Genomic DNA, 26,916 nt, shown 5'->3' on the forward strand with positions numbered 1-26,916 from the left:
TCATCCACATCTACACAGGAGAGAGACAAGTTACACTCATCCATATCTACACAGGAGAGAGAGAAGTCACATTCATCCACATCTACACAAGCGAGAGAGAAGTTACACTCATCCACATCTAGAGGAGAGAGAAGTTACACTCATCCACATCTAGAGAGGAGAGAGAGAAGCTACCCTCATCCATATCTACACAGGAGAGAGAAGTTACACTCATCCACATCTACACAGGAGAGAGAAGTTACACTCATCCATATCTACACAGGAGTGAGAGAAGCTACACTCATCCACATCTAGAGGAGAGAGAAGTTACACTCATCCACATCTAGAGAGGAGAGAGAAGTTACACTCATCCATATCTACACAGGAGAGAGAAGTTACACTCATCCACATCTACACAGGAGAGAGAAGTTACACTCATCCACATCTACACAGGAGAGAGAGAAGTTACACTCATCCACATCTACACAGGAGAGAGACAAGTTACACTCATCCACATCTACACAGGAGAGAGAGAAGTTACACTCATCCATATCTACACAGAAAAGAGACAAGTTACAATCATTCATATCTACACAGGAGAGAGACAAGTTACACTCATCATATCTACACAGGAAAGAGACAAGTTACAATCATCCATATCTACACAGGAGAGAGACAAGTTACACTCATCCATATCTACACGGGAGAGAGACAAGTTACACTCATCCACATCTACACAGGAGAGAGAGAAGTTACACTCATCCATATCTACACAGGAGAGAGGGAGGAGAAAGCCTGGTCAAAGGTAGTGCACTAAGTAGGAAATAGAGTGTGATTTGGGGCTGGACCTTAGACAGTGTTAGTGTCGTAGTCTTACCCACACACAGGGTGCCAGTGATATCTGTGGTGTACCCAGTTTTACACACACAACTGTAGGAGCCCAGGCTGTTGACACACTGTCCGTTCACACACAGGTTCCCCATCACACGACACTCATCTATGTCTGAGGGAGAGAGAGTCCTGTCAACTACAACATTATCATAATAAACACACACTTATCAATGTCTGAGGGAGAGAGAGTCCTGTCAACTACAACATTATCATAATAAACACACACTTATCAATGTCTGAGGGAGAGAGAGTCCTGTCAACTACAACATTATCATAATAAACACACACTCATCAATGTCTGAGGGAGAGAGAGTCCTGTCAACTACAACATTATCATAATAAACACACACTTATCAATGTCTGAGGGAGAGAGTCCTGTCAACTACAACATTATCATAATAAACACACACTTATCAATGTCTGAGGGAGAGAGAGAGTCCTGTCAACTACAACATTATCATAATAAACACACACTTATCAATGTCTGAGGGAGAGAGAGTCCTGTCAACTACAACATTATCATAATAAACACACACTTATCAATGTCTGAGGGAGAGAGTCCTGTCAACTACAACATTATCATAATAAACACACACTTATCAATGTCTGAGGGAGAGAGAGAGTCCTGTCAACTACAACATTATCATAATAAACACACACTTATCCATGTCTGAGGGAGAGAGAGTCCTGTCAACTACAACATTATCATAATAAACACACACTCATCAATGTCTGAGGGAGAGAGAGTCCTGTCAACTACAACATTATCATAATAAACACACACTTATCAATGTCTGAGGGAGAGAGAGAGTCCTGTCAACTACAACATTATCATAATAAACACACACTTATCCATGTCTGAGGGAGAGAGAGTCCTGTCAACTACAACATTATCATAATAAACACACACTTATCAATGTCTGAGGGAGAGAGAGTCCTGTCAACTACAACATTATCATAATAAACACACACTCATCTGCATTTGCCTGAGTAGTCCTCAGGTAGATCCCAACCACCCATAAAGTGGAGGTAGTTTGGTGAGACCTGAAGACAATGTGATGTCACAGAGCTATTGCCTCGGCTTTAGCTCAGTGGACTAGTGATTGTGTACCATCCATGGTGCAGGGTTGTGTATAGATATGAGTGAGTATTTCTACCTTTGCCGTCTGTGGTGTATCCGGGCCCCAGTGGACACATCTTCTTGTAGTGTGTGGTCCCAGGTAGAGGACACAGCTCACAGTTAGAGCCCCAGCCTCGTCCTCCGTCACAGCAACACTCAGACTTAGTCACACTGTTCCTGCTACTGGACTGCATCTGGCACAGTGTAGTCAACACCTCCGTGAAACACAGTCCCTGGCGGTTATCTAGATGAGAGGGAGAGGGAGAGAGTGAGTGAGAGATAGAGTGAGAGTGTGAGTGAGAGAGATGTAGGGAAAGGGGTGTATTTACCTATACATTCAGTCTGTGTAGGGTTGGCGCTGAAGCCTTGGTCACACCTGCAGCGATAGCTTCCAACCGTGTTCTCACAACGACCGTTCTCGCAGATACCTGGCTTAGCAGAGCATTCGTTCAGATCTACACACACACACACACACACACACACACACACACACACACACACACACACACACACACACACACACACACACACACACACACACACACACACACACACACACACACACACACACACACACACACACACACACACACACACACACACACACACACACACGGTGGAGATGTAGTGATTAAATCCAGAACAGATCTGCAGGGTAGTCTGCATAAAACTATATCAGATATTGTGACATGAATGTCAGTTTATTGCAGTAGTTCACCAGATGGACAAATCCCCATGAAGTGTGATGGTTCTAACCTCAACGGAACCCTACATGAACTACAGATCCATTAGCACATGTATTGTTTGCTACTACAAGTAGATGATAGGAATATTGTGTGTGTGTACATTGTATGGGATCATACTCCTCTTTGGTGTCTTGGTAAGTTTGGTGTATATGTGAATTGAATAACCCCGTAACATAGACCAGCCATGAACTGGTGATAAAACCAGAATTGTATGTGTTAGTGTGTGTGTCTTACCTATGCAGCCCTCTCCGTTAGGGGCCCGTGTGTAACCAGGGTTACAGATACACATGTAGGTCCCGATGAGGTTCTTACAGCGCATCCCTCTGCTCTCACAGTCATCCAGCCCATCCTCACACTCATTCTGGTCTGCAGGGGAGGGGAGAGAACACACACCGTGAGTGTGTGTACAATAATGTGTGTGCTTGTGTGTGTGTGTGTGTGAGCATGCGTGCATTTGTGCAGGAGTGTGTGTCGAAGCTTGTGTGTGTGTGCGCGTGTGCATGTGTGTATGTGTGTGACAAAGTGCTTTCCTGGGTAACAGAGGATGTGTGTTTCCAGCCCTCCCAGAGTATATAAAGGTCTGTTTATAATAGTAATGTAAATACCAGCCTATAGTCCACACAGTGACATCTTCCTCCTGTCTCCTGTCTGTCTCTGACTCAACACTGGTTCCCTCTCCTCCCCTTGTAAAACCCTTGTTATGCTCTCTCTCTCCCACACAGTGTTTATAGTCTTATTCCGATACAGAGAGTTGAGGCAGGGGTGAGGTGGAGACTCCAAGCCTTATGTAAGATGGTAGATAGTGAAGCCTCATACAGTGACGTCACCGGGGATGAGAAGTAACTGTCACCTCAGAATCCTAAAAGACATTTCTGGTTTAGCTGCACTGTACTGACGACAGACTATGGAATGTTGAATGATTCTCTACATTCCCATAGTCCCTGCTGTACCTACAGTCTCTACAGTCCATTTAGTATCTATAGCAGATTCCAGTCCCTGCTGTACCTACAGTCTCTACAGTCCATTTAGTATCTATAGCAGATTCCAGTCCCTGCTGTACCTACAGTCTCTACAGTCCATTTAGTATCTATAGCAGATTCCAGTCCCTGCTGTACCTACAGTCTCTACAGTCCATTTAGTATCTATAGCAGATTCCAGTCCCTGCTGTACCTACAGTCTCTACAGTCCATTTAGTATCTATAGCAGATTCCAGTCCCTGCTGTACCTACAGTCTCTACAGTCCATTTAGTATCTATAGCAGATTCCAGTCCCTGCTGTACCTACAGTCTCTACAGTCCATTTAGTATCTATAGCAGATTCCAGTCCCTGCTGTACCTACAGTCTCTACAGTCCATTTAGTATCTATAGCAGATTCCAGTCCCTGCTGTACCTACAGTCTCTACAGTCCATTTAGTATCTATAGCAGATTCCAGTCCCTGCTGTACCTACAGTCTCTACAGTCCATTTAGTATCTATAGCAGATTCCAGTCCCTGCTGTACCTACAGTCTCTACAGTCCATTTAGTATCTATAGCAGATTCCAGTCCCTGCTGTACCTACAGTCTCTACAGTCCATTTAGTATCTATAGCAGATTCCAGTCCCTGCTGTACCTACAGTCTCTACAGTCCATTTAGTATCTATAGCAGATTCCAGTCCCTGCTGTACCTACAGTCTCTACAGTCCATTTAGTATCTATAGCAGATTCCAGTCCCTGCTGTACCTACAGTTTCTATAGTCCATTTAGTATCTATAGCAGGTTCCAGTCCCTGCTGTACCTACAGTCTCTACAGTCCATTTAGTATCTATAGCAGATTCCAGTCCCTGCTGTACCTACAGTTTCACCAGTCCATTTAGTATCTATAGCAGATTCCAGTCCCTGCTGTACCTACAGTCTCTACAGTCAATTTAGTATCTATAGCAGATTCCAGTCCCTGCTGTACCTACAGTCTCTACAGTCCATTTAGTATCTATAGCAGATTCCAGTCCCTGCTGTACCTACAGTCTCTACAGTCCATTTAGTATCTATAGCAGATTCCAGTCCCTGCTGTACCTACAGTCTCTACAGTCCATTTAGTATCTATAGCAGATTCCAGTCCCTGCTGTACCTACAGTCTCTACAGTCCATTTAGTATCTATAGCAGATTCCAGTCCCTGCTGTACCTACAGTCTCTACAGTCCATTTAGTATCTATAGCAGATTCCAGTCCCTGCTGTACCTACAGTCTCTACAGTCCATTTAGTATCTATAGCAGATTCCAGTCCCTGCTGTACCTACAGTCTCTACAGTCCATTTAGTATCTATAGCAGATTCCAGTCCCTGCTGTACCTACAGTTTCTACAGTCCATTTAGTATCTATAGCAGATTCCAGTCCCTGCTGTACCTACAGTCTCTACAGTCCATTTAGTATCTATAGCAGATTCCAGTCCCTGCTGTACCTACCGTCTCTACAGTCCATTTAGTATCTATAGCAGATTCCAGTCCCTGCTGTACCTACAGTCTCTACAGTCCATTTAGTATCTATAGCAGATTCCAGTCCCTGCTGTACCTACAGTCTCTACAGTCCATTTAGTATCTATAGCAGATTCCAGTCCCTGCTGTACCTACAGTCTCTACAGTCCATTTAGTATCTATAGCAGATTCCAGTCCCTGCTGTACCTACAGTTTCTACAGTCCATTTAGTATCTATAGAAGATTCCAGTCCCTGCTGTACCTACAGTCTCTACAGTCCATTTAGTATCTATAGCAGATTCCAGTCCCTGCTGTACCTACAGTCTCTACAGTCCATTTAGTATCTATAACAGATTCCAGTCCCTGCTGTACCTACAGTCTCTACAGTCCATTTAGTATCTATAGCAGATTCCAGTCCCTGCTGTACCTACAGTCTCTACAGTCCATTTAGTATATATAGCAGATACCTACAGGCCCTAAAGTAAGATATCTATAGTATATTATAAACTGGGTGATTCGAACCCTGAATGCTGATTGGTTGACAGCCATGGTATATCAGACCGTATACCATGGGTATAACTGTCACGCCCTGACCTTAGTTATCTTTGTTTTCTTTATTATTTTGGTTAGGTCAGGGTGTGACAAGGGTGGTTGGTTTAGTTTCTGTATTGTCTAGGTTTTCCCTGTCTAGGGTTTTTTGTATATCTATGGGGTTTTAGTATGTCTAGGTATATGTAGGTCTATGGTGGCCTGAATTGGTTCCCAATCAGAGACAGCTGTTTATCATTGTCTCTGATTGGGGATCCTATTTTGGTTGCCATTTTCCATTTTGGTTTTGTGGGTTATTGTCTATGTGTAGTTGCCTGTCAGTACGCGTGTATCATAGCGTCTGTGTTGTTTTGTATAGATTGTTCAGAGTTTATTCTTCATTATAAGAAGTATGTATTCTTATCACGCTGCGCATTGGTCTCCTTGTTATGACGAACGTGACAATAACAATACTGCTCTAATTACATTGGTAAACAGTTTATAATATCAATAGGCACTCTGTGCATTGTGCTTAAGAACAGCCCTTAGCCGTGGTACATTGGCACTATACTACACCCCTTAGGCCTTATTGCTTAAATCCAGTCCCTATTGGTCTATAGCAGACTCCAGTCCCTACAGGCCTATAGTAGATATCTATAGCAGATTCCAGTCCCTACTGGCCTATAATAGATATCTATAGTAGATTCCAGTCCCTACAGGCCTATAGTAGATATCTATAGCAGATTCCAGTCTCTACAGGCCTATAGTAGATATCTATAGCAGATTCCAGTCCCTACTGGCCTATAGTAGATATCTATAGCAGATTCCAGTCCCTACTGGCCTATAGTAGATATCTATAGCAGATTCCAGTCCCTACTGGCCTATAGTAGATATCTATAGCAGATTCCAGTCCCTACTGGCCTATAGTAGATATCTATAGTAGATTCCAGTCTCTACAGGATATCTATAGCTTCCAGTCCCTAGTAGATATCTATAGCAGATTCCAGTCCCTACAGGCCTATAGTAGATATCTATAGCAGATTCCAGTCCCTACAGGCCTATAGTAGATATCTATAGCAGATTCCAGTCCCTACAGGCCTATAGTAGATATCTATAGCAGATTCCAGTCCCTACAGGCCTATAGTAGATATCTATAGCAGATTCCAGTCCCTCTACAGGCCTATAGTAGATATCTATAGCAGATTCCAGTCTCTACTGGCCTATAGTAGATATCTATAGCAGATTCCAGTCTCTACTGGCCTATAGTAGATATCTATAGCAGATTCCAGTCCCTACTGGCCTAGATTCCAGTCCCTACAGATATCTATAGTAGATTCCAGTCCCTACTGGCCTATAGTAGATATCTATAGCAGATTCCAGTCTCTACAGGCCTATAGTAGATATCTATAGCAGATTCCAGTCCCTACAGGCCTATAGTAGATATCTATAGTAGATTCCAGTCCCTACAGGCCTATAGTAGATATCTATAGCAGATTCCAGTCCCTACAGGCCGATAGTAGATATCTATAGCAGATTCCAGTCCCTACAGGCCTATAGTAGATATCTATAGCAGATTCCAGTCTCTACAGGCCGATAGTAGATATCTATAGCAGATTCCAGTCCCTACTGGCATATAGTAGATATCTATAGCAGATTCCAGTCCCTACTGGCCTATAGTAGATATCTATAGCAGATTCCAGTCCCTACTGGCCTATAGTAGATATCTATAGCAGATTCCAGTCCCTACTGGCCTATAGTAGATATCTATAGCAGATTCCAGTCTCTACAGGCCTATAGTAGATATCTATAGTAGATTCCAGTCTACAGGCCTATAGTAGATATCTAGATTCCAGTCCCTACAGGCCTATAGTAGATATCTATAGCAGATTCCAGTCCCTACAGGCCTATAGTAGATATCTATAGCAGATTCCATTCCCTACAGGCCTATAGTAGATATCTATAGCAGATCCCTACAGGCCTATAGTAGATATCTATAGCAGATTCCAGTCTCTACTGGCCTATAGTAGATATCTATAGTAGATTCCAGTCTCTACTGGCCTATAGTAGATATCTATAGCAGATTCCAGTCCCTACTGGCCTATAGTAGATATCTATAGCAGATTCCAGTCCCTACTGGCCTATAGTAGATATCTATAGCAGATTCCAGTCCCTACTGGCCTATAGTAGATATCTATAGCAGATAGTCAGATTCTATAGCAGTCTCTACAGGCCTATAGTAGATATCTATAGCAGATTCCAGTCCCTACAGGCCTATAGTAGATATCTATAGCAGATTCCAGTCCCTACAGGCCTATAGTAGATCCCTATCTATAGCAGATTCCAGTCCCTACAGGCCTAGTAGATATCTATAGCAGATTCCAGTCCCTACAGATATAGTAGATATCTATAGCAGATTCCAGTCTCTACTGGCCTATAGTAGATATCTATAGCAGATTCCAGTCCCTACGGCCTATAGTAGATATCTATAGCAGATTCCAGTCCCTACTGGCCTATAGTAGATATCTATAGCAGATTCCAGTCCCTACTGGCCTATAGTAGATATCTATAGCAGATTCCAGTCCCTACTGGCCTATAGTAGATATCTATAGCAGATTCCAGTCCCTACAGGCCTATAGTAGATATCTATAGCAGATTCCAGTCCCTACTGGCCTATAGTAGATATCTATAGATTCCAGTCCCTACAGGCCTATAGTAGATATCTATAGCAGATTCCAGTCCCTACAGGCCTATAGTAGATATCTATAGCAGATTCCAGTCCCTACTGGCCTATAGTAGATATCTATAGCAGATTCCAGTCCCTACTGGCCTATAGTAGATATCTATAGCAGATTCCAGTCCCTACTATAGTAGATATCTATAGCAGATTCCAGTCCCTACAGGCCTATAGTAGATATCTATAGCAGATTCCAGTCCCTACAGGCCGATAGTAGATATCTATAGCAGATTCCAGTCCCTACGGCCTATAGTAGATATCTATAGCAGATTCCAGTCCCTACGGCCTATAGTAGATATCTATAGCAGATTCCAGTCCCTACAGGCCTATAGTAGATATCTATAGCAGATTCCAGTCCCTACGGCCTATAGTAGATATCTATAGCAGATTCCAGTCTCTACTGGCCTATAGTAGATATCTATAGCAGATTCCAGTCCCTACAGGCCTATAGTAGATATCTATAGCAGATTCCAGTCCCTACGGCCTATAGTAGATGTCTATAGCAGATTCCAGTCCCTACGGCCTATAGTAGATATCTATAGCAGATTCCAGTCCCTACAGGCCTATAGTAGATATCTATAGCAGATTCCAGTCCCTACAGGCCTATAGTAGATATCTATAGCAGATTCCAGTCCCTACGGCCTATAGTAGATATCTATAGCAGATTCCAGTCCCTACTGGCCTATAGTAGATATCTATAGCAGATTCCAGTCTCTACTATAGGCCTATAGTAGATATCTATAGCAGATTCCAGTCCCTACGGCCTATAGTAGATATCTATAGCAGATTCCAGTCCCTACGGCCTATAGTAGATATCTATAGCAGATTCCAGTCCCTACTGGCCTATAGTAGATATCTATAGCAGATTCCAGTCCCTACTGGCCTATAGTAGATATCTATAGCAGATTCCAGTCCCTACAGGCCTATAGTAGATATCTATAGTAGATTCCAGTCCCTACTGGCCTATAGTAGATATCTATAGCAGATTCCAGTCCCTACTGGCCTATAGTAGATATCTATAGTAGATTCCAGTCCCTACAGGCCTATAGTAGATATCTATAGTAGATTCCAGTCCCTACTGGCCTATAGTAGATATCTATAGTAGATTCCAGTCCCTACAGGCCTATAGTAGATATCTATAGCAGATTCCAGTCCCTACTGGCCTATAGTAGATATCTATAGCAGATTCCAGTCTCTACAGGCCTATAGTAGATATCTATAGCAGATTCCAGTCCCTACTGGCCTATAGTAGATATCTATAGCAGATTCCAGTCCCTACAGGCCTATAGTAGATATCTATAGCAGATTCCAGTCCCTACTGGCCTATAGTAGATATCTATAGTAGATTCCAGTCTCTACAGGCCTATAGTAGATATCTATAGCAGATTCCAGTCCCTACAGGCCTATAGTAGATATCTATAGCAGATTCCAGTCCCTACTGGCCTATAGTAGATATCTATAGCAGATTCCAGTCCCTACTGGCCTATAGTAGATATCTATAGCAGATTCCAGTCTCTACAGGCCTATAGTAGATATCTATAGCAGATTCCAGTCCCTACTGGCCTATAGTAGATATCTATAGCAGATTCCAGTCTCTACAGGCCTATAGTAGATATCTATAGTAGATTCCAGTCTCTACAGGCCTATAGTAGATATCTATAGCAGATTCCAGTCCCTACTGGCCTATAGTAGATATCTATAGCAGATTCCAGTCCCTACAGGCCTATAGTAGATATCTATAGCAGATTCCAGTCCCTACTGGCCTATAGTAGATATCTATAGCAGATTCCAGTCCCTACTGGCCTATAGTAGATATCTATAGCAGATTCCAGTCCTACTGGCCTATAGTAGATATCTATAGCAGATTCCAGTCCTACTGGCCTATAGTAGATATCTATAGTAGATTCCAGTCCCTACTATAGGCCTATAGTAGATATCTATAGCAGATTCCAGTCCCTACGGCCTATAGTAGATATCTATAGCAGATTCCAGTCCCTACAGGCCTATAGTAGATATCTATAGCAGATTCCAGTCCCTACTGGCCTATAGTAGATATCTATAGCAGATTCCAGTCCCTACAGGCCTATAGTAGATATCTATAGTCAGATTCTATAGTCCCTACTGGCCTATAGTAGATATCTATAGCAGATTCCAGTCTCTACAGGCCTATAGTAGATATCTATAGTAGATTCCAGTCTCTACTGGCCTATAGTAGATATCTATAGCAGATTCCAGTCTCTACTGGCCTATAGTAGATATCTATAGTAGATTCCAGTCTCTACTGGCCTATAGTAGATATCTATAGCAGATTCCAGTCCCTACGGCCTATAGTAGATATCTATAGCAGATTCCAGTCCCTACTGGCCTATAGTAGATATCTATAGCAGATTCCAGTCCCTACTGGCCTATAGTAGATATCTATAGCAGATTCCAGTCCCTACTGGCCTATAGTAGATATCTATAGCAGATTCCAGTCCCTACTGGCCTATAGTAGATATCTATAGCAGATTCCAGTCCCTACTGGCCTATAGTAGATATCTATAGCAGATTCCAGTCCCTACAGGCCTATAGTAGATATCTATAGCAGATTCCAGTCCCTACTAGGCCTATAGTAGATATCTATAGCAGATTCCAGTCCCTACTGGCCTATAGTAGATATCTATAGTAGATTCCAGTCCCTACAGGCCTATAGTAGATATCTATAGCAGATTCCAGTCCCTACAGGCCTATAGTAGATATCTATAGCAGATTCCAGTCCCTACTGGCCTATAGTAGATATCTATAGCAGATTCAGTCCCTACTGGCCTATAGTAGATATCTATAGCAGATTCCAGTCCCTACTGGCCTATAGTAGATATCTATAGCAGATTCTATAGCAGTCCAGTCCCTACAGGCCTATAGTAGATATCTATAGTAGATTCCAGTCCCTACTGGCCTATAGTAGATATCTATAGCAGATTCCAGTCCCTACAGGCCTATAGTAGATATCTATAGTAGATTCCAGTCCCTACAGGCCTATAGTAGATATCTATAGTAGATTCCAGTCCCTACTGGCCTATAGTAGATATCTATAGTAGATTCCAGTCCCTACAGGCCTATAGTAGATATCTATAGCAGATTCCAGTCCCTACAGGCCTATAGTAGATATCTATAGCAGATTCCAGTCTCTACTGGCCTATAGTAGATATCTATAGCAGATTCCAGTCCCTACTGGCCTATAGTAGATATCTATAGCAGATTCCAGTCCCTACAGGCCTATAGTAGATATCTATAGCAGATTCCAGTCCCTACTGGCCTATAGTAGATATCTATAGTAGATTCCAGTCTCTACAGGCCTATAGTAGATATCTATAGCAGATTCCAGTCCCTACAGGCCTATAGTAGATATCTATAGCAGATTCCAGTCCCTACTGGCCTATAGTAGATATCTATAGCAGATTCCAGTCCCTACTGGCCTATAGTAGATATCTATAGCAGATTCCAGTCTCTACAGGCCTATAGTAGATATCTATAGTAGATTCCAGTCCCTACTGGCCTATAGTAGATATCTATAGCAGATTCCAGTCTCTACAGGCCTATAGTAGATATCTATAGCAGATTCCAGTCTCTACAGGCCTATAGTAGATATCTATAGCAGATTCCAGTCCCTACTGGCCTATAGTAGATATCTATAGCAGATTCCAGTCCCTACAGGCCTATAGTAGATATCTATAGCAGATTCCAGTCCCTACGGCCTATAGTAGATATCTATAGCAGATTCCAGTCCCTACGGCCTATAGTAGATATCTATAGCAGATTCCAGTCCCTACGGCCTATAGTAGATATCTATAGCAGATTCCAGTCCCTACGGCCTATAGTAGATATCTATAGTAGATTCCAGTCCCTACGGCCTATAGTAGATATCTATAGTAGATTCCAGTCCCTACGGCCTATAGTAGATATCTATAGCAGATTCCAGTCCCTACAGGCCTATAGTAGATATCTATAGCAGATTCCAGTCCCTACTGGCCTATAGTAGATATCTATAGCAGATTCCAGTCCCTACAGGCCTATAGTAGATATCTATAGCAGATTCCAGTCCCTACTGGCCTATAGTAGATATCTATAGCAGATTCCAGTCCCTACAGGCCTATAGTAGATATCTATAGTAGATTCCAGTCTCTACTGGCCTATAGTAGATATCTATAGCAGATTCCAGTCCCTACAGGCCTATAGTAGATATCTATAGTAGATTCCAGTCTCTACTGGCCTATAGTAGATATCTATAGCAGATTCCAGTCCCTACGGCCTATAGTAGATATCTATAGCAGATTCCAGTCCCTACGGCCTATAGTAGATATCTATAGCAGATTCCAGTCCCTACGGCCTATAGTAGATATCTATAGCAGATTCCAGTCCCTACTGGCCTATAGTAGATATCTATAGCAGATTCCAGTCCCTACAGGCCTATAGTAGATATCTATAGTAGATTCCAGTCCCTACTGGCCTATAGTAGATATCTATAGCAGATTCCAGTCCCTACGGCCTATAGTAGATATCTATAGTAGATTCCAGTCCCTACAGGCCTATAGTAGATATCTATAGTAGATTCCAGTCCCTACTGGCCTATAGTAGATATCTATAGTAGATTCCAGTCCCTACAGGCCTATAGTAGATATCTATAGCAGATTCCAGTCCCTACAGGCCTATAGTAGATATCTATAGCAGATTCCAGTCTCTACTGGCCTATAGTAGATATCTATAGCAGATTCCAGTCCCTACTGGCCTATAGTAGATATCTATAGCAGATTCCAGTCCCTACAGGCCTATAGTAGATATCTATAGCAGATTCCAGTCCCTACGGCCTATAGTAGATATCTATAGTAGATTCCAGTCTCTACAGTCCTATAGTAGATATCTATAGCAGATTCCAGTCCCTACAGGCCTATAGTAGATATCTATAGCAGATTCCAGTCCCTACTGGCCTATAGTAGATATCTATAGCAGATTCCAGTCCCTACGGCCTATAGTAGATATCTATAGCAGATTCCAGTCTCTACAGGCCTATAGTAGATATCTATAGTAGATTCCAGTCCCTACGGCCTATAGTAGATATCTATAGCAGATTCCAGTCTCTACAGGCCTATAGTAGATATCTATAGCAGATTCCAGTCTCTACAGGCCTATAGTAGATATCTATAGCAGATTCCAGTCCCTACTGGCCTATAGTAGATATCTATAGCAGATTCCAGTCCCTACAGGCCTATAGTAGATATCTATAGCAGATTCCAGTCCCTACGGCCTATAGTAGATATCTATAGCAGATTCCAGTCCCTACGGCCTATAGTAGATATCTATAGCAGATTCCAGTCCCTACGGCCTATAGTAGATATCTATAGCAGATTCCAGTCCCTACGGCCTATAGTAGATATCTATAGCAGATTCCAGTCCCTGCGTTAGCTTTACCTCTGCACATCCTCTTGTCCTCTCGCAGCACGTAGCCTGTTGGACATTTACACTCGTAGGAACCAATCACGTTCACGCAGCGGAACGCACACAGCAAAAGATTCTGGGAACACTCATTCACATCTGGAGACAAGGGGGGTGGAGAGTGAAAGAGGGAGGGAGAGAGAGGGAGGGGGTGAGGGGGGGGGGGGAGTGAAAGAGCGAGGGAGAGAGAGAGGAGGGGGTGAGAGAGAAGATAAGAGAAAGGTCAGGTTGTGGGGAAGGAACCGAAATGTATATTATAGTGTGCTAGTATGCTACATAGGGTTCTTCCTAGTCTGCTACATAGGGTTCTTCCTAGTATGCTACAAAGGGTTCTTCCTAGTATGCTACATAGGTTTATTCCTAGTATGCTACATAGGTTTATTCCTAGTCTGCTACATAGGGTTCTTCCTAGTATGCTACAAAGGGTTCTTCCTAGTATGCTACATAGGTTTATTCCTAGTATGCTACATAGGGTTTTTCCTAGTATGCTACATAGGGTTCTTCCTAGTATGCTACATAGGGTTCTTCCTAGTATGCTACATAGGTTTATTCCTAGTATGCTACATAGGTTTATTCCTAGTCTGCTACATAGGGTTCTTCCTAGTATGCTACAAAGGGTTCTTCCTAGTATGCTACATAGGTTTATTCCTAGTATGCTACATAGGGTTTTTTCTAGTATGCTACATAGGGTTCTTCCTAGTATGCTACATAGGGTTCTTCCTAGTATGCTACATAGGGTTCTTCCTAGTATGCTACATAGGGTTCTTCCTAGTATGCTACATAGGTTTATTCCTAGTATGCTACATAGGGTTCTTCCTAGTATGCTAGAAAGTGTGTCAGAGTGAGCATACCTTCACAAGACATCATGGGTCCGGGTTCGAAGCCTTCGTCACATGCACACTCAAACGCTCCAATCACGTTAGTGCACGTTCCATTTCCACACGGGTTCCCCAGATCACACTCATTAGTATCTACGAAACACAAATACCATATGTTTCACAATTACTCCATTACTGGTAGAGAGTGTGTGTGTGTGTGTTTGTGTGTGTGTGTGTTTGTGTGTGTGTGTGCGTGTGTGTGCGTGTGTGTGCGTGTGTGCGTGTGCGTGTGCGTGTGTGTGTGTGTGTGTGTGTGTGTGTGTGTGTGTGTGTGTGTGTGTGTGTGTGTGTGTGTGTGTGTGTGTGTGTGTGTGTGTGTGTGTGTGTGTGTGTGTGTGTGTGTGTGTGTGTGTGTGTGTGTGTGTGTGTGTGTGTGTAAGGTCAACACCTACCTTCACAGTTGATCCCTGAGGTGTCGAGTCGGAAGCCAAAGGGACACTCACATCGGAACGACCCGTCCGTGTTGATACACTGACCGTTGTTGCAGATGTTGGGGTTGGCGGTGCACTCATCAATGTCTGGAATATCACACACACACACACGCACGCGCACGCGCACGCACACGCACACACACACACACACACACACACACACACACACACACACACACACACACACACACACACACACACACACACACACACACACACACACACACAGACACAGTCAGCAAACCATCTCATTCACCTCTTGACCAGATTTAGTCTTATTTCTCAGAAGAGACCTGGCCAACATAGCTGCACACTAGTTACAAGACACACAGGGCTAGTTTCCACTACTCTTGGACTACTCTGAATAAAGTGATGACAGGACGTATTGCCCATATAAGGTCAACATACCTATGGGCTGGTCATCAGGGCCAAACACCTGTCCAACCGCATGGCAGAGAGATGTAAACGCCTCTGGAACACAAACACACACAATGTAAACATAAACAAATAAATAAGATTAAATAAAAACACCTGGCTCTGGTCACCTGGAGAAAATACCAACAGATAGTAGAATGAATGAATGATTTATGTATTTATTTATATTAAGTGAGTCAGTAATGTAGTGGTTTAGGCTTTTGAGGGCCTAGCAGTGTGTGTACCTACCCTCATTCTTGCCTGGGCAGATCTCACAGGGGTCTCCCCAGCCCTGGCCAGGCATGGCACTACAGCAGCAGTCCCCTTTAGTGGTGTTCAGAGGCTTAGGGGCCAGGCAGCGACCACTCTCAAACTTAGTATAACAGTAGTTCACACGGACATCTAGGGGGGGAGAAAGAGAGATAAAGAGTGGGAGGAGAGAGAGAAAGAGAGATAAAGAGTGGGAGGAGAGAGAGAAAGAGAGATAAAGAGTGGGAGGAGAGAGAGAAAGAGTGGGAGGAGAGAGAGAAAGAGAGATAAAGAGTGGGAGGAGAGAGAGAAAGAGAGATAAAGAGTGGGAGGAGAAAGAGAAAGAAAGAGAGATAAAGAGTGGGAGGAGAGAGAGAAAGAGAGATAAAGAGTGGGAGGAGAGAGAGAAAGAGAGATAAAGAGTGGGAGGAGAGAGAGAAAGAGAGATAAAGAGTGGGAGGAGAGAGAGAAAGAGAGATAAAGAGTGGGAGGAGAGAGAGAAAGAGAGATAAAGAGTGGGAGGAGAGAGAGAAAGAGAGATAAAGAGTGGGAGGAGAAAGAGAAAGAAAGAGAGATAAAGAGTGGGAGGAGAAGGAGAAAGAAAGAGAGATAAAGAGTGGGAGGAGAGAGAGAAAGAGAGATAAAGAGTGGGAGGAGAAAGAGAAAGAAAGAGAGATAAAGAGTGGGAGGAGAGAGAGAAAGAAAGAGAGATAAAGAGTGGGAGGAGAAAGAGAAAGAAAGAGAGATAAAGAGTGGGAGGAGAGAGAGAAAGAGAGATAAAGAGTGGGAGGAGAGAGAGAAAGAGAGATAAAGAGTGGGAGGAGAGAGAGAAAGAGAGATAAAGAGTGGGAGGAGAGAGAGAAAGAGAGATAAAGAGGGAGGAGAGAGAGAAAGAGAGATAAAGAGTGGGAGGAGAGAGAAAGAGAGATAAAGAGTGGGAGGAGAGAGAGAAAGAGAGATAAAGAGTGGGAGAGAGAGAAAAGAGAGATAAAGAGTGGGAGGAGAAAGAGAAAGAAAGAGAGATAAAGAGTGGGAGGAGAGAGAGAAAGAGAGATAAAGAGTGGGAGGAGAAAGAGAAAGAAAGAGAGATAAAGAGTGGGAGGAGAGAGAGAAAGAAAGAGAGATAAAGAGTGGGAGGAGAAAGAGAAAGAAAGAGAGATAAAGAGTGGGAGGAGAGAGAGAAAGAGAGATAAAGAGTGGGAGGAGAGAGAGAAAGAGAGATAAAGAGTGGGAGGAGAGAGAGAAAGAGAGATAAAGAGTGGGAGGAGAGAGAGAAAGAGAGATAAAGAGTGGGAGGAGAGAGAGAAAGAGAGATAAAGAGTGGGAGGAGAGAGAGAAAGAGAGATAAAGAGTGGGAGGAGAGAGAGAAAAGAGAGATAAAGAGTGGGAGGAGAGAGAGAAAGAGAGAAAGAGTGGGAGGAGAGAGAGAAAGAGAGATAAAGAGTGGGAGGAGAGAGAGAAAGAGAGATAAAGAGTGGGAGGAGAAAGAGAAAGAAAGAGAGATAAAGAGTGGGAGGAGAAAGAGAAAGAAAGAGAGATAAAGAGTGGGAGGAGAGAGAGAAAGAAAGAGAGATAAAGAGGGGAGGAGAGAGAGAAAGAGAGATAAAGAGTGGGAGGAGAGAGAGAAAGAGAGATAAAGAGTGGGAGGAGAGAGAGAAAAGAGAGATAAAGAGTGGGAGGAGAGAGAGAAAGAGAGATAAAGAGTGGGAGGAGAGAGAGAAAGAGAGATAAAGAGTGGGAGGAGAAAGAGAAAGAAAGAGAGATAAAGAGTGGGAGGAGAAAGAGAAAGAAAGAGAGATAAAGAGTGGGAGGAGAGAGAGAAAGAGAGATAAAGAGTGGGAGGAGAAAGAGAAAGAAAGAGAGATAAAGAGTGGGAGGAGAGAGAGAAAGAAAGAGAGATAAAGAGTGGGAGGAGAAAGAGAAAGAAAGAGATAAAGAGTGGGAGGAGAGAGAGAAAGAGAGATAAAGAGTGGGAGGAGAGAGAGAAAGAGAGATAAAGAGTGGGAGGAGAGAGAGAAAGAGAGATAAAGAGTGGGAGGAGAGAGAGAAAGAGAGATAAAGAGTGGGAGGAGAGAGAGAAAGAGAGATAAAGAGTGGGAGGAGAGAGAGAAAGAGAGATAAAGAGTGGGAGGAGAGAGAGAAAGAGAGATAAAGAGTGGGAGGAGAGAGAGAAAGAGAGATAAAGAGTGGGAGGAGAAAGAGAAAGAAAGAGAGATAAAGAGTGGGAGGAGAGAGAGAAAGAGAGATAAAGAGTGGGAGGAGAAAGAGAAAGAAAGAGAGATAAAGAGTGGGAGGAGAGAGAGAAAGAAAGAGAGATAAAGAGTGGGAGGAGAAAGAGAAAGAAAGAGAGATAAAGAGTGGGAGGAGAGAGAGAAAGAGAGATAAAGAGTGGGAGGAGAGAGAGAAAGAGAGATAAAGAGTGGGAGGAGAGAGAGAAAGAGAGATAAAGAGTGGGAGGAGAGAGAGAAAGAGAGATAAAGAGTGGGAGGAGAGAGAGAAAGAGAGATAAAGAGTGGGAGGAGAGAGAGAAAGAGAGATAAAGAGTGGGAGGAGAGAGAGAAAGAAAGAGAGATAAAGAGTGGGAGGAGAGAGAGAAAGAGAGATAAAGAGTGGGAGGAGAGAGAGAAAGAGAGATAAAGAGTGGGAGGAGAGAGAGAAAGAGAGATAAAGAGTGGGAGGAGAGAGAGAAAGAAAGAGAGTGGCAGGAGAGAAAATAGAGAGATGTTATTCGGTGCCCAGTGGTAGACAGGGCCAAGCAGCTGCCAGTCTCTCTGGTTGTATAGATCAGTCTGTTGGGCCTCTGTCTGTAACTAGAAACACATGATGGTGCCTCTCCCTGCTCTGTACTGTTAGTTTACATTGTAGTCATTTAGCAGATGCTCTTATCCAGAGCTACTTATAGGAGCAACTGGGGTTAAGTGCCTTGCGCAAGGGCACATTGGCAGATTTTTCTCCTAGTCGGTACGGGATTTAAACCAACAACCTTTTGGTTACTGGCCCAACACTCTTAACCACTAGGCTACCTGCCATCCCCAGTACTGGCCACAAGCTCTACACAAGAAAGCTATCTGAACCCCATAGATCAAGCACACACACACCTGGCAGTATGACAGACATGTCAAGGAGTGTCTCGTTACATTTCTCCATGAAACTGATTTGTCAGCTTTTCTGAAACAGAGATATTTATGTGCCCTGATCCCCCTGCCCTGCTCACAGATGTGTGTGTGTGTGTGTGTGTGTGTGTGTGTGTGTGTGTGTGTGTGTGTGTGTGTGTGTGTGTGTGTGTGTGTGTGTGTGTGTGTGTGTGTGTGTGTGTGTGTGTGTGTGTGTGTGTGTGTGAGTGTGTGCGTGCGTGCGTGCGTGCGTGCGTGAGTGCGTGCGAGAGAGAGAGAGAGAGAGAGAGAGAGAGAGAGAGAGAGAGAGAGAGAGAGAGAGAGAGAGAGAGAGAGAGAGAGAGAGAGAGAGAGAGAGAGAGAGAGAGAGAGAGAGAGAGGTATAATGATGGACTGTGAAAAGAAGGATTGTGGTTCCGCGAAAAATGCTAATGTCGTTACCATGACTTGAATGGGATTTGTGCCACAAATGCTAAACCATTAGTGTTTGGGAAAAGGGAAACTAAACCAAAGCATGGATTGCCATTGACTGCTTACAGGGTAAATAAACCAATGTGTAATGTTGTAATTTGAGTGAACTATTTCTTAGGGACTGAGTGTGTTTACCTGTCACTTTGTTATTTCAGGACAATGGTTTTGAGTTCAGACGTAAACTCAGCCGCAACCAACACACACACACAACTCACCCACGCATCTGCGTCCTGAGGAGGACAGCTGAAAGCCGGCAGGACACACACAGGTGAAGCTGCCCTCAGTGTTGGAGCAGGTCCCAAACAGACAGATGTCTGGGGTCTGAGAACACTCATCAATATCTACAACACAGAGATAGAACTCATCAATATCTACAACACAAAGATAGAACTCATCAATACCTACAACACAGAGATAGAACTCATCAATATCTACAACACAGAGATATAACTTATCAATATCTACAACACTGAGATAGAACTCATCAATATCTACAACACAGAGATAGAACTCATCAATACCTACAACACAGAGATAGAACTCATCAATATCTACAACACAGAGATATAACTTATCAATATCTACAACACTGAGATAGAACTCATCAATATCTACAACACAGAGATAGAACTCATCAATATCTACAACACAGAGAGAACACTCATCAATATCTACAACACAGAGAGAACACTTGTCAACATCTGGAACACAGAGTTATAACTTATCAATATCTACAACACAGAGATAGAACTCATCAATATCTACAACACAGAGAGAACACTCATCAATATCTAGAACACAGAGAGAACACTTGTCAACATCTGGAACACAGAGTTATAACTTATCAATATCTACAACACAGAGATAGAACTCATCAACATCTAGAACACACAGAGAGAACACTCATCAATATCTAGAACACAGAGAGAACACGTGTCAACATCTGGAACACAGAGTTATAACTTATCAATATCTACAACACAGAGAGAGCACTCATCAATATATAGAACAGAGAGAACACACATCAATATCTAGAACACAGAGATAGAACACTCATCAATATCTAGAACACAGATATATAACTCATCAATAACTAGAACACAAAGATAGAACACTAATCAATATCTAGAACACAGATATATAACTCATCAATAACTAGAACACAAATCAATAACTAGAACACAAAGATAGAACACTCATCAATATCTAGAACACAGAGTTAGAACACTCATCAACATCTAGAACACAGATAGTAAACACTCATCAACATCTAGAACACACAGAAGAACACTCATCAACATCTAGAACACAGAGAGAGAACACTCATCAACATCTAGAACACACAGAGAGAACACTCATCAACATCTAGAACACACAGAGAGAACACACAGCAACATCTAGAACACACAGAACACAGAGAGAACACTCATCAATATCTAGAACACAGAGAGAGAACACTCATCAACATCTAGAACACAGAGAGAGAACACTCATCAACATCTAGAACACACAGAGAGAACACTCATCAACATCTAGAACACACAGAGAGAACACTCATCAACATCTAGAACACACAGAGAGAACACTCATCAACATCTAGAACACAGAGAGAGAGAACACTCATCAACATCTAGAACACAGAGAGAGAACACTCATCAACATCTAGAACACAGAGAGAAACACTCATCACAATCTAGAACACAGAGAGAGAACACTCATCAACATCTAGAACACAGAGAGTAAAACACTCATCAATCATCATCACAGAGAACACTCATCAATATCTAGAACAGAGAGAAAAACACTCATCAACATCTAGAACACACAGAGAGAACACTCATCAACATCTAGAACACATAGAGAGAACACTCATCAACATCTAGAACACACAGAGAGAACACTCATCAACATCTAGAACACAGAGAGAGAACACTCATCAACATCTAGAACATAGAGATAGAACACACAGATCAATAAGTGTAATAATCACACAGAATAGTGAGTTGTGCTCTAGTCTAATGTATGTTTCTACTGTTAGTCTAAAATGACCTCTACAGCCCACTACTCTTACCAACTGATCCTGTTACTAACTAAACACAACACCAGTGACTTCTTGGAACATACAGAGCATGGAGTGGAATAGACAGAGCTCTGTACATGACTGTATCTCTTCATCACTCTCACTCTATAAACATACAGAGCATGGAGTGGAATAGACAGAGCTCTGTACATGACTGTATCTCTTCATCACTCTCACTCTATAAACATACAGAGCATGGAGTGGAATAGACAGAGCTCTGTACATGACTGTATCTCTTCATCACTCTCACTCTATAAACATACAGAGCATGGAGTGGAATAGACAGAGCTCTGTACATGACTGTATCTCTTCATCACTCTCACTCTATAAACATACAGAGCATGGAGTGGAATAGACAGAGCTCTGTACATGACTGTATCTCTTCATCACTCTCACTCTATAAACATACAGAGCATGGAGTGGAATAGACAGAGCTCTGTACATGACTGTATCTCTTCATCACTCTCACTCTATAAACATACAGAGCATGGAGTGGAATAGACAGAGCTCTGTACATGACTGTATCTCTTCATCACCCTCACTCTATAAACATACAGTGTGTGTGTGTGTGTGTGTGTGTGTGTGTGTGTGTGTGTGTGTGTGTGTGTGTGTGTGTGTGTGTGTGTGTGTGTGTGTGTGTGTGTGTGTGTGTGTGTGTGTGTGTGTGTGTGTGTGTGTGTGTGTGTTAGGGTTGCAAAGGGATGGTATATTACTGGAAACATTCTAAGTTTACCACTAAACTACCAAAATGTTGGTATCTTTCAAGGATTTTATGTAATCTATCACAAGACATATAGTGGCCCTTTTGGGTACTGCAATTAACTCTGGCTCTCTGTGGAGCCTTATCAAATGTAAAATATATGAAATAATTAAATAAGATGATTAGAAAAAATAGAATGACAAAGCTGTAAAAGAATATACTAAATATAGAGATGCTTTTTGTCATTAATGAGGCTATTTCCTCTGTAACCATTCGGTCTATCTACTAGAAACTCATGGTCAATATGGACACAGATGAAAAAACTAAAGTGATACGATACATGAATACATTTTTCTAAAGTTATTCAAGTATAAATGACCAAAGTTACGATAGATTGCCATAGATTTTTGGTTAATTACCAAAATGACTGAAGATTTCAAGCGTATGTATGTTACCTTCACAGGTCTCGTCCTGTATATAGTAGCCAAGTGGGCAGATACACCTGTAGGAACCGTCCAGATTCTGACAGGTGCCTGGACCACAAGTCCCAGGGTTCACTGCAACTCATTGATGTCTGGGAGACAGAACACACACCACATTACACACACTCAGTTAAACTCTTTAGAAATGAAACAAAGTTAATACAACATGGAAATACTACAGATAATGTTGCTATGAGAGGAGAGAGAGACTGAGAAGAGGGTTGAGAGAGTGATGAAAGAATTGAGATAACGTGAAGGAAAACGAGACAGGTGAGAAAACCTGGAGAGAGGAGAGAGAAATGGATGACAAAGGCGTGAGAGGAGTGTGAGAGGAGAGAGTAATGACAGAATGAAGGGAGGAGAGAGTTAGAGAGGAGTGTGAGAGGAGAGAGTAATGACAGAATGAAGGGAGGAGAGAGTTAGAGAGGAGTGTGAGAGGAGAGAGTAATGACAGAATGAAGGGAGGAGAGAGTTAGAGAGGAGTGTGAGAGGAGAGAGTAATGACAGAATGAAGGGAGGAGAGAGTTAGAGAGGAAGGAGATAAGGAGAGAGTAATAACAGGAGGATGGGAGGAGAGAGTTAGAGAGGAAGGAGATAAGGAGAGAGATAGAGAGGAAGGTGATAAGGAGAGAGATAGAGAGGAAGGAGATAATGAGAGAGTAATGACAGGAGGAAGAGAGGAGAGAGATAGAGAGGAAGGAGATAAGGAGAGAGTAATGACAGGAGGAAGAGAGGAGAGAGATAGAGAGGAAGGAGATAAGGAGAGAGTAATGACAGGAGGAAGAGAGGAGAGAGATAGAGAGGAAGGAGATAAGGAGAGAGTAATGACAGGAGGAAGAGAGGAGAGAGATAGAGAGGAAGGAGATAAGGAGAGAGTAATGACAGGAGGAAGAGAGGAGAGAGATAGAGAGGAAGGAGATAAGGAGAGAGTAATGACAGGAGGAAGAGAGGAGAGAGAGTAATGACAGGAGGATGGGAGGAGAGAGTTAGAGAGGAAGGAGATAAGGAGAGAGTAATGACAGGAGGAAGAGAGGAGAGAGATAGAGAGGAATGAGATAAGGAGAGAGTAATGACAGGAGGATGAGAGGAGAGAGATAGAGAGGAAGGAGATAAGGAAAGAGAGTAATGACAGGAGGAAGAGAGGAGAGAGATAGAGAGGAAGGAGATAAGGAAAGAGAGTAATGACAGGAGGATGGGAGGAGAGAGATAGAGAGGAAGGAGATAAGGAAAGAGAGTAATGACAGGAGGATGGGAGGAGAGAGATAGAGAGGAAGGAGATAAGGAGAGAGTAATGACAGGAGGAAGGGAGGAGAGAGATAGAGAGGAAGGAGATAAGGAAAGAGAGTAATGACAGGAGGATGGGAGGAGAGAGATAGAGAGGAAGGAGATAAGGAAAGAGAGTAATGACAGGAGGATGGGAGGAGAGAGATAGAGAGGAAGGAGATAAGGAGAGAGTAATGACAGGAGGAAGGGAGGAGAGAGAGAGAGGAAGGAGATAAGGAAAGAGAGTAATGACAGGAGGATGGGAGGAGAGAGATAGAGAGGAAGGAGATAAGGAGAGAGTAATGACAGGAGGAAGGGAGGAGAGAGATAGAGAGGAAGGAGACAAGGAGAGAGTCATGCGACAGTTTCTCACCAACACAAATTCTTCCGTCGGCGCTGAGTTCGTAGCCATCGCGACACACACACACGAAGGAGCCCAGGGTGTTAATACAGTTCCCGTTCCTACACAGCCCTCTCTGGCTCGAACACTCATCCGTATCTGGTAACACAGGCGGAAAGATAAACACACACCGTACACACACTGCCTAGGCCTTTATCTCAGTGGGCTAACACGGTCCTGTGGCGTGCAGAAGACCTGGCTTCAAAACAAAGTTAGTCACACACACACACCTACCTATGCAGTCGTTGTTGTGTGAGAGCTGAAAGCCTGGATAACACAGGCAGTTATAGGATCCCACTGTGTTCTTACAGGTCCCGTTTCCACACGGCTGTCTCTCACACTCATCCACATCTACAACAACAGGAGAACATACTTACAATATTATCACAACCTACTGGCAACCACTCTCACACTCATCCACATCTACAACAACAGGAGAACATCCTTACAACATCAGCACAACATTATCACAACCTACTGGCAACCACTCTCTCACCAGGTCCAGTGACAACAAGGACTACTTGACTAAGTACTTATTACAAACTATCCACTAGTGGAGGCCAATGAGTTATGATTTGGAGAGAGGAGTGAGATCACATGTGAAAAAGAGCCCTTGTGATAATTAGATTCAGCTCGATGGACCATGAAAAATAACTACAGCACTATTCACTAATATGACTCATGGAAGAATAGAGGTTGTTGTTGTTGTACTCACCTATACACATAGCCAGGTCTGATGTAGCCTTGAAACCATTGGGGCAGATACAGCGATAGCTTCCCAACGTATCAATACACTGGCCTGGGCTACACACTCCTGGATTCTCCACACACTCATTGCGATCTGTAGAGAGAGAGAGGGAGCGAGAGAGAGAGAGAGGTAGAGAGAGAGAGGGAGCGAGAGAGAGAGAGGGGGTAGAGAGGTAGAGAGAGAGAGGGAGCGAGAAAGAGAGAGAGAGGTAGAGAGAGAGAGGGAGCGAGAGAGAGAGAGGTAGAGAGAGAGAGGGAGCGAGAGAGAGAGAGAGGTAGAGAGGTAGAGAGAGAGAGGGAGTGAGAAAGAGGGAGAGAGAGAGAGAGGTAGAGAGAGGGAGAGAGAGAGAGAGAGAGGGAGAGAGAGAGGTAGAGAGAGAGAGGAGCGAGGGGGAGAGAGAGGTAGAGAGGTAGAGAGAGAGAGGGAGCGAGAAAGAGGGAGAGAGAGAGAGAGAGGTAGAGAGAGGGAGAGAGAGAGAGCGAGAACAAAAAGATAGCGAGGGTCAGAAGATGTGGAACACACACTGCAACGCAGGACTAACCTCCACAGTGAGACTGGTACAGACCACAGGACTAACCCCCACAGTGAGACTGGTACAGACCACAGGACTAACCCCCACAGTGAGACTGGGACAGACCACAGGACTAACCCCCACAGTGAGACTGGGACAGACCACAGGACTAACCCCCACAGTGAGACTGGTACAGACCACAGGACTAACCCCCACAGTGAGACTGGTACAGACCACAGGACTAACCCCCACAGTGAGACTGGGACAGACCACAGGGCTAACCCCCACAGTGAGACTGGTACAGACCACAGGACTAACCCCCACAGTGAGACTGGTACAGACCACAGGACTAACCCCCACAGTGAGATTGGGACAGACCACAGGGCTAACCCCCACAGTGAGACTGGGACAGACTACAGGACTAACCCCCACAGTGAGACTGGCACAGACCACAGGACTAACCCCCACAGTGAGACTGGCACAGACCACAGGTCTAAACTCCACAGTGAGACTGGGACAGACCACAGGACTTACCCCCACAGTGAGACTGGGACAGACCACAGGACTAACCCCCACAGTGAGACTGGGACAGACTACAGGACTAACCCCCACAGTGAGACTGGCACAGACCACAGGACTAAACTCCACAGTGAGACTGGGACAGACCACAGGACTTACCCCCACAGTGAGACTGGGACAGACCACAGGACTAACCCCCACAGTGAGACTGGGACAGACCACAGGACTAACCCCCAGAGTGAGACTGGGACAGACTACAGGACTAACCCCCACAGTGAGACTGGGACAGACTACAGGACTAACTCCCACAAGGAGACTGAGACAAACCACAGGACTAACCCCCACAGAGAGACAAGGACAGACCACAAGACTAACCCCCCACAGTGAGACTGGGACAGACCACAGGACTTACCCCCACAGTGAGACTGGGACAGACCACAGGACTAACCCCCACAGTGAGACTGGGACAGGGTCTCATTAAGGCCACTTAGTGTACATTGTGTTACTGTAGTTACTGTGGTCTACAGTGTATACTCTGTAACTGTAGTTACTGTGGTCTACAGTGTATACTGTGTTACTGTAGTTACTGTGGTCTACAGTGTATACTATGTTACTGTAGTTACTGTGGTCTAAGTGTATACTCTGTTACTGTAGTTACTGTGGTCTACACCTCCACTGTGTTACTGTAGTTACTGTGGTCTAAGTGTATACTATGTTACTGTAGTTACTGTGGTCTAAGTGT

The 26,916-nt window shown here is 43.6% G+C and overlaps 1 protein-coding gene across 1 annotated transcript in view; it reads right to left on the reverse strand.

Moving 5' to 3' along the window:
- Positions 1-26,916, reverse strand: part of fbn1 (fibrillin 1) — a 191,314-nt gene that overhangs the window by 21,055 nt on the left and 143,343 nt on the right. The window contains 15 exon segments of the mRNA XM_046345486.1: positions 857-982; positions 2,028-2,234; positions 2,320-2,445; positions 2,971-3,102; positions 13,892-14,014; positions 14,767-14,886; positions 15,186-15,311; positions 15,633-15,695; positions 15,888-16,040; positions 19,687-19,812; positions 22,707-22,814; positions 22,817-22,825; positions 24,370-24,495; positions 24,631-24,747; positions 25,112-25,237. Coding sequence (XP_046201442.1) covers positions 857-982; positions 2,028-2,234; positions 2,320-2,445; positions 2,971-3,102; positions 13,892-14,014; positions 14,767-14,886; positions 15,186-15,311; positions 15,633-15,695; positions 15,888-16,040; positions 19,687-19,812; positions 22,707-22,814; positions 22,817-22,825; positions 24,370-24,495; positions 24,631-24,747; positions 25,112-25,237 — 1,788 coding nt within the window.

Source organism: Oncorhynchus gorbuscha, linkage group LG04 (genome assembly GCF_021184085.1).
Source record: "Oncorhynchus gorbuscha isolate QuinsamMale2020 ecotype Even-year linkage group LG04, OgorEven_v1.0, whole genome shotgun sequence".
Lineage (NCBI taxonomy): Eukaryota > Metazoa > Chordata > Actinopteri > Salmoniformes > Salmonidae > Oncorhynchus > Oncorhynchus gorbuscha.